The following is an 8,972-nucleotide window of genomic DNA, read 5'->3' on the forward strand; positions in this document are numbered from 1 at the left end:
GGGTTGGACTCAGCCGTTGCAAACTGCCTGTCATTGGCCGAGTGAGCAGCTCGGCGAATGAAGAAGTCTCTCTGGCTTGCAATGGAGATCTCCAGCAATGGACGACTATCTTGTCCACTGTCTGCTCTCACTTGTTGTCGAACAACTCAAGTCGCAAGTGATTTGACAGGTGGACACGATCGTCCAACCCAAAACATGCTTAGGACCGCCCCCTCATTTCGACTTGGCAATACGGCCCCAAACTGCCAAAATTCAAAATAAATAAATGACTACATAAATAAATGACTGAATAAATTACTAAATAAATAGATAAATGAATTACTAAATAAATAGATTTAAAAAATGACTACATAAATAAATTACTAAATAAAAAAAATACATGACTAAATAAATAAATAAGTAGCTAAAAGTGAAAATAAAAACGGATTTATTTCCATTTATATTTATTTTTTTAGATATAATTTTCGAATTATATTTTTTGTAGCGATTTTTATTTTCACTTTTAGTCATTTATTTATTTCGAATTTTGGCAGTTTTGGTCCTCCAGAGAATACTTCACGTAGTAGAACACTGAAGAAATGATGATTTATGCTTTATTTTATTTTTTTATTTTATTATTTTTTCAGTCCACCAGGAGCTCATAAGATTCCTATGGACAGTTATTTGGACATCTTTCTCATTATGAATGTAAACAAATCATATCTTATTCACGCGATAAAAGGAACAGATAAATTGAATCCCATCACACTATCTAAAAGCAGGTGTCAAATCAAGCAAGATTAGGTGGCACAAAAGAAGAACACAAGTGGACCCAAAGCTTTTATTCTGTTCATGACTGAGCTATGTGATCCTTGTATTCACCTGCTTACACAATCTTGCACACAAGTAAGAGGATTAATATTAACCTCTTTAAAGCAATGCACATTGCATGCTAAATGGCAAACATGTTTTTTTGTTTTTATTCATTTTTTTTTCAGTTCATATGGCAGGCCATATGCAAGACTGTATCTTGTACAGTATGTACTGTATCTGAATGCTCTTTAACAAATGTCAGCTTTGTTTTATCTTTCCAGACCAGTCCATCTGATTTTCCCATTTGATCTACTTTAATGTCATAACAGCCACAGTCAAAACTCTGAATTTCATTGAGATTAAGAAAAAAAACAACTAAAAACAGCAAACCAGCTTTAAAAATCACAATTGTGTTTATTTTTTTTGCTATAGTGTTCCCTTTATAGTTCAATAGTGTGTAGTAGGGCCCGACCAATTATAGATTATAATCGGCGGCCGATTATTGGCCTTCAATCATCGGCCAAAACAATCGGCCAATTGGGCCAAATGGCCAATTATTTCCCCCTTAAAACATTAGCGAAGAAAAACAAAGTTTCTGACACTTTGAAAGTGCCCTGAATGCACCATTTTGCTTTCATAGCATTAGCAACTAGCAAGTGTAGTGTATGTTATTCTGGTTATTCCGTTGTCCCTAAGTGTCCTTTAAGCTGTTTAATGACACCGCAGTTGGAGTTAACTGTAAAACTAACCACACAACGTAAAGAATTTCATCTGCTGTATATTTAAATACAAAACATGCTTCGTTTCTAAAACATCGCTAGCCTAGCACGAACAGGAAGTTAGCAAATGCTAAAAGGAAGACAGGAAGTTAGCATTGACTTCAGGAGTGTTTTTCCTTCAAATAACGAATATCCACACACAAATCCTGTGGAAACACATACTCACAGATGAGATAAAACTACGCAAAGGCACAAATTCTTCCCAATGTGTGAAAAACGAGTTATTTTAATAGAATTCAATCGCAACCTTCTTCTGTACTCACTTTAAGTGTGTACGCCATGGATGCATGGCACCACACTGCCCCCAAGAGGCCAAAACGCACAGGAGCAGTCAAGTTATCTTGATTTATATAGCACTTTCACACAGCCTTAGCTGTCAGTATTTGTATTATATATATTTTTAATAACTAATCGGCAGATTAATCAGTAATCCGTATTTTTTTCTGCCAAAAATCGGTATCGGCCTCGGCCTCAAAAAGTGCATATCGGTTGGGCCCTAGTGTGAAGTTCAATCTATATTGAATTCACAGTGAAAAGAACATAAATGTATGAGGGAAATATAGTTGCAGCAGGAAAAAAAGTCAAGAAATAAAGTAGATGACTGACTTAATATGTGTTCAGAAGCCGAAGGAGTTTGGACACTCAATGTACATGCTCAACACGACAACACAACTTCACAACTTTGTTGTATTTCCACTATTTTTAGTGGGTGGCACAGTAAGGGAAAATGAGAGGTTTCAAGGCTGGCCACGGTTATTATAGACCACTCAAGTAAGGGTTCATCATAGCAGTAGCAATAACACCCTAATGTTGTGCCCTACTTCAGTACCATTTACCTAAAAACCACTCCTATTTTTTTTTTTGGTAACTTGTAAGTACAATATTTGTACATACATATTTTTCATCACTACAGTCATTTCAGAACGGCCTAACTTGAATTTACTTTGCACTTTCGTCTCCTGACAGTTGCTGTAAGTGATGCAATATATTATGGGGATGTTACTTGTTTATGTAACACAAAAATCCATATTACATGTTTGAACTGTTTGTGCAAACTCTTGCTCTTGTCACATTGCGCGTGGGGAGCTGCAGAGACGCCCGTCCCACGGTTGGGACACCACAAAGCATTCAATGTACCAAGATTGTCAGTGTAAACAATGGAACCTCCCTCCAACGGACAAATTTGTGCTTACTGACAGTGTCACTTTGTTAGTGTATGTCAATGTGGGTGTGTAGTACATACAGTGCAAGTATATCCCATGTTATAGTAAAAGTACTATCAATACCATAAGCAATAGACCTTCACTTAGCCACTGCTAAACATTTGTTGGAGAAATTAAAGACAGAAAAACAACACAAATTTGTTTGCACTTTAAACTACTGTAAATTCTACTATTGTGGAATTACGTATATGGACGGTGGCCCTTGTGAATATTTCTTGACCTCATAAATATGACCCAAAACATGATGACATTTTCCCGAAGTGGAAAGTTTGGAGGACCAAAACTGCCAAAATTCGAAATAAATAAACGACTAGATAAATAAATAAATAAATAAATGACTAAAAGTGAAAATAAAAAACAATATAAAAATATAATTCGAAAATTATATCTAAAAAAAATATAAAAATGGAAATAAATCCTTTTTTATTTTCAACTTTTAGTCATTTATTTATTTATTTAGTTTTTTATTTTATTTAGTCATTTATTTATTTAGATATTTATGTAGTCATTTATTTATTTATTTATTTATTTAGTCATTTATTTATTTTGAATTTTGGCAGTTTTGGGCCCTACTGCCAAGTCGAAATGTTATTCAAATGAGGGGGCGGTCCTAAGCATGTTTTGGGTTAGACTCGAGTGAGCAGCTCGGCGAACAAGGAAGTCTCACCGGCTTGCAAAGGAGACCTCCAGCAATGGACGACTATCTTGTCCACTGTCTGCTCTCACCTGTTGTCTAATAACTCAAGTCGCAAGTTGAGGTGACAGGTGGACACGCCCCCTCTTTCGAATAACATTTCTTTGGCAGTAGGCCCAAAACTGCCAAAATTCAAAATAAATAAATGACTAAATAAATATATTTAAAAAAATGACTAAATAAATAAATTACTAAATAAAAGATAAATGACTAAATAAATACATAAATTACTAAAAGTGAAAATAAAAACGGATTTATTTCCATTTATATTTAATTTTTTAGATATAATTTTCGAATTATATTTTTATATTGATTTTTCTTTTCACTTTTTATTATTATTTTATTATTATTACTATTTATTTCGAATTTTGGCAGTTTTGGTCCTCCATAGAAAGTCACGTACAAATAATAATAATAATAATAATAATAATAATAATATGTTAGATTTTTTCCCCACTAGTCTAAACATAATCATATTGTGTTTGTAAAATATGAATTAAGATGCAAAACCCACCATTATTATTATTAATATTATTAATTTTTTTTAAATCCATCTCGGGCGGCCATTTTGTCACTTGCTGTCGACTGTAAATGACATCCCACTGCCTAATGCTGCATTCGAGGAAGGTGGGAAGTTGCAGTAACGACACTCAAATTGTGAATGTAAACGACAAAGATGGCTGATTCCGATAAATTGTGTTGTGCTGGTTCATGACAACACATGTTGACCTCCTTTATGAAGGAAGATCAAAGCATTTCATATATTTCACCAAATAATTTCATGCAAGAAGATAACACGTTGTGTTGCCATGCTTTGACTAGTGGGGACACATAAAACATATTATTGTAAAGAATTGTCTTGACTTGTTCACTCTGTTATATTTTCAGACCAGCAGGCTGGTCTCTAGTTTTTGTATGTGACGTGAAAGATACTGTAAAATGAGATGTCAGTATTTACAGTAAGAGGGGAAACTGTTCTTTTTTTGTGTATATTCTTTAACTTGTTACTATGTTTGTTTTCTTTGTACTTGAATATGTATATCAGTGCTGTCAAAGTCCCGCATGTTTTAGAGTTTTCCTACGTTCAACACAGCTGATTCATATTAAAGCTCATCAGCAACCTCCGCAGGAGCCTGATAATTATCCTGATCATTGAATCAGGTGTGTTGGAGTAGAGAAACCTTGAAAACATGCAGGACCTCAACACATGTGATGTATATTAGACCCTGCAATAAGATTGACTTTTTCACCACTTTATTTTCTGCACCTAGTGATTAAATATTCTGGAGGATAATATGACAATGGGAATAAATATGAACATTGGTGATTGCAGTTGTTGGTTTTTCCCCTGAAATACTGTATTTGTGCCTAAATAAATTTAAATTAAACTCGTCTTTTTTTTTTAAACCAGACATGTAAACATGTTTACAAAATCAATTTTTGCCCTATATATTACAAGCGATAAAGCATTGATATACCATTAAAATCCATGGGTATGTGCAGCCTTTCTCCAACAAAGAAGTCAAAATAAATGAATCTGTAAAGGTTCTAGTGCGTTTTACTTTAATCCTGAATGTTTACCCTGAAGCCCAAACTTTTGGGAGTTAAGTATAGGTGAATCTGGAATGATTAAATAACTCAAAATAAAATCTAATAATCTGAAGGCAGGTACCGCAAATTAGTTGCAACATAAATTGTATGCATTTATAAATTTAAAGGTTTTTTTTTCTTGATTAACTAAATATTAATATTTTGAATGGGAGACAAATAATAGAATGATGTACAAGTTGAGTTTTTTTTTAATGTAGTATATTGAACAACTGTTGCAAACTAACAACAAACATTATCACAGCGATCAATACATTGTGACAATAAAACATACCCCAAAACACAAAATATACAAAATTGCAGGGGTGATACAACACTCATAAAGCAAAACAAAAATATATTCATGAAAATGAAATGTCACTCTTTATCCATAACTTAAATCATAGATCTTGCACATGCATTCAAAGTCCTACCAGCCTTTTTATTCTGGCAGACATTGAGTAATTGCTAATATAAATCAAAGGCTTTATAAAATCTGAATAAAAGTGGTTTGTGACTTCAAAATGTACATTTATCTATGTAAAACTTTGCTAATATAATTAGCAAATTCACCACAAAAACTATTTCTTTGTCATCTTTACCACTCTTTACAAAATAACCATAAATAACATGCTAATAGAATAAAACAAATTTTTCAATAAGGTTACCGCAAAGCAAATAAATCTTACTACAGTATATCCTTCCATAGTTTGTTAGTGAGCTCACAAAGCTTCAGGACATCAGCACAAAGTTTCAGGAAAAGGTAAACAAAGTGAACATGTAGTGTCAATATCATTTTTATTTTATTTTATTTTATTTTATTTTATTTTATTTTATTTTATTTTATTTTATTTTATTTTATTTTATTTTATTTTATTTATTTTTGTACAAGTTGAGTTTTACTGTACTGTACTTTCAAATAATTTCGACGTGTTGCTTATTGACCAGGAGGGAGCAGCATATATTTTTAACCGCGTCTCAGCAGTCGGATTTGTGAAGAAGAAGACAACCAGGAAGCGTCAGCAAATAATACCTGTCAGGAAATGGTAAGAGATTTTAAGACGATGAGGTTTAACATGGGGCTATAAAGCTGGTTTATGCGACATTTTGGGGTATAATATTAAACGAAGCCCCACACGATCATAGCATTGGCTTTATGCTGGTCAGTGGAGGACACATGCATTTCGGGTGTCTGAAACATTAGGGACTGTTCTCCACACGTACGTTTGGTTTTTGTATCTTATGCTCTCATGATATTCACTTTTTTTTTCTTCTCGTAAAAGAATTAGTTGATTTAGCAACTATCTTTTGAAATTAAGTGGATAAATGCTCGGTCAGGAATTTTTTGTTGAAAAACAAAACAAAACACCTCAATGGGCCACAGCTTTCTTGATAATATAGTTGTAGTAGTTTTGTGTCGTAGAACATAACACGTGTATTGGCAACGATTGATCATGATGCAGTGATGTTTGACAGTGTGTGTTAATGCATACTATAGTCAATCTGCCAATTATGTCCTTTTTTTTCTTTTTTTCTTTTCTTTTTTTTTGTCCTAAAATACTACAATATGATAATAATACTGCAAGGGCTCCAGCACATTCATATCGATGGCTGAAACTATCTAAAAATATCCTTATTCTCGTCATCCAAATTGCATTTCTGCCATTGATTCGATTCGTCTATGATCTTTTATATTCTTTGTCAAAGTGGGAGGGACCAGCAAAGTAAGAATTTTATTGTTCGGTGTTAGCATTGTGTTTTTACTGCGTTTACGGTACAAATGTGCTTCATCTACCACATGTGATACATGGGCTCCTTCTAGTGGTATGTGAATGAGTACGAATATTTAAATGAAATACATTTGCACTTACGGTAGTCTTCAAAAATGCATTTATTTAGGCAGAGTGTTTTGTGCACTCCATTTTAATTTAAGTTTTACTGAATTTTCTTGTTTTTGTGTGTTTAAGTGTGGCGTTGGTGTTGAAACGGTGCAAAATGTTACAGTGGCTTACAACAATGTCAAATATTACTTTAGGAATAAAACCTAGCTCATTTCTTATTAACACTTAAGACATGGTCATGATGGTGGCAGTTGGAAAGCTAATTATATATTTGTAAAACATTCAACACCTACTTCTCTCTACACCATCCATCCATTCCTTTTCATACCACAACCATACTAATTCTGTTCATGGCCACCTATCCCAGCTGATTTGTGGCAAAAGGCAAAGTACCCTCTGGGCTGCTCACCAGTCTGTCGCACAAACATTCATTCTTATTCACACGGTCACCAAGTGAGAATTGAACTTTACTTCACTGAAGTCAGGCCACTCATATGCTGTTTTTTTCCCCTTTTCATGGGAACTCATCCTGTTTATTGTGCGACTTTGTTTCCAGGCTACCGGAGTGGATCAAGCAGCAGGCATGAGTCTTATTGTCTTCAGCCTCATGCTGTTTACTTACTATTCTATCTGGGTCATTGTCCTGGTATGTTTGGATGCTTAAGTTCTACTTTAGTGTAATATGCGTAGGCTTAGTTTGTAGTCTGGTTAAATACAAGTGAACAAGCAAATCTTTTTCTGCTTCTTATTTGCTATCGGGCTGAATGTTAAATTGCATTCAAATTAGGGCTGCACAATATATCGAAAAAATATCGATATCGCGATATTGGCCCTTGCAATATGGATATCGCAAAGGCACGCAATAGGTTTTCTATGGAATTTCATGCTTTTTATATGAATTTGACCAGTCAGATGCTAACTAAAACGTGCACCGCCATTCAATAGTTGAAAATTATCAAGACATAATTACAATTAATTAACTAAGATGACATGAAGGTTGCTTATTTTGCCCCATGAAAAATGTTTTTCTTTCATTAGGTAATAAAAATATAATTTCTTTAGGTACATGTTAAATATCGCAATAATATCGATATCGCTATGTTCAGCAAGTATATCGCATATCGCATGTTTTTCCAATATCGTGCATCCCTAATTCAAATCAACATCGTAATGTAGTAGAATCAAATTTTAGGCTACAAAAGTCCTCATTGTGGAGATCCTATATTTAATCACAATATGAGGAAAAAACAATTGCAGTTAAACTCATTCATCCCTAATTTGTTGTCACAATTACTTAAATGTGTTGTAATTGTTTTTGTTGCGCAACTGTTAATAGTCACAGCTTTTTAACTGAAATGTTTGATATCTTGTCAATTCCTAGCCTTTCATGGACAGTGATCATGTATTACACAAGTATTTTCTCCCACGGGAATACTCAGTCATTCTGCCTGGCATTGCAGCTGTAGTTCTGCTCCTTTGTATAGGTAAGACGCATGTCAAATGTCCACACTAATGCATGGATATCGCCACACGCCTATTTCACTTTGATGAAATCAGTTTAGTGTGTTTGTCATTTAAATGCCATCTTTACTCTCCACAGGGGCCTTCACCGCGATAGTCCTTTGGAAGAATCACAAACCCAAAAAAGTAAACTAATCTCAAAATGTGACTGCTGTTGAAGACATAGTGTGGAACTGTAAATCTATAGAAACATTCCCTCCATTCTCTGCCAATGGCTCCTTAATAGTTCACCCACCAAGAGATATTTTTGTAAATAAATAAACAAATTATCAAACGGACAGTAATTTTGAAGAACAAGGACACCTCATTTGAATTGTTACTCTTCAATCAATGTTGCTTTGTCTTTTGTTTGTGTACGTTAGTTTTGTTTGCCTTTTTTGGCCGAATTAAATATACATTTATTGACAACTTCTGTCTGAATGGCTGCTTTTAACAGTAGATGACTGGCATTGAAACAGGTGCAAAAATACTGCCTATGTTGTCAAATTGTGTCTCTGTAACCATGTTTCCTTCAATTAATCTTCTTGTACAAGAA

General features: G+C 34.0%; 1 protein-coding gene across 2 annotated transcripts; it reads left to right on the forward strand.

Annotated features, from left to right (window-relative positions):
* The first annotated feature begins 6,051 nt into the window (after window positions 1-6,051).
* On the forward strand, window positions 6,052-8,845 carry dpm2 (dolichyl-phosphate mannosyltransferase subunit 2, regulatory). 2 transcript variants are annotated; one of them, XM_077497329.1, is made up of 4 exons: window positions 6,052-6,121; window positions 7,473-7,562; window positions 8,298-8,400; window positions 8,517-8,845. In XM_077497329.1, exons 1-4 carry the CDS (start codon window positions 6,119-6,121, stop codon window positions 8,570-8,572), a joined length of 252 nt encoding a protein of 83 aa, XP_077353455.1. In that variant the 5' UTR covers window positions 6,052-6,118; the 3' UTR covers window positions 8,573-8,845. The 2 variants fall into 2 exon arrangements, with proteins under 2 accessions (XP_077353455.1, XP_077353456.1); XM_077497330.1 differs by lacking the exon at window positions 6,052-6,121 and adding an exon at window positions 6,130-6,295.
* The last annotated feature ends 127 nt before the right edge of the window (window positions 8,846-8,972 follow it).

The sequence above is a fragment of the Festucalex cinctus genome, chromosome 15 (assembly GCF_051991245.1).
Source record: "Festucalex cinctus isolate MCC-2025b chromosome 15, RoL_Fcin_1.0, whole genome shotgun sequence".
In the NCBI taxonomy this organism is placed as follows: Eukaryota; Metazoa; Chordata; class Actinopteri; order Syngnathiformes; family Syngnathidae; genus Festucalex; species Festucalex cinctus.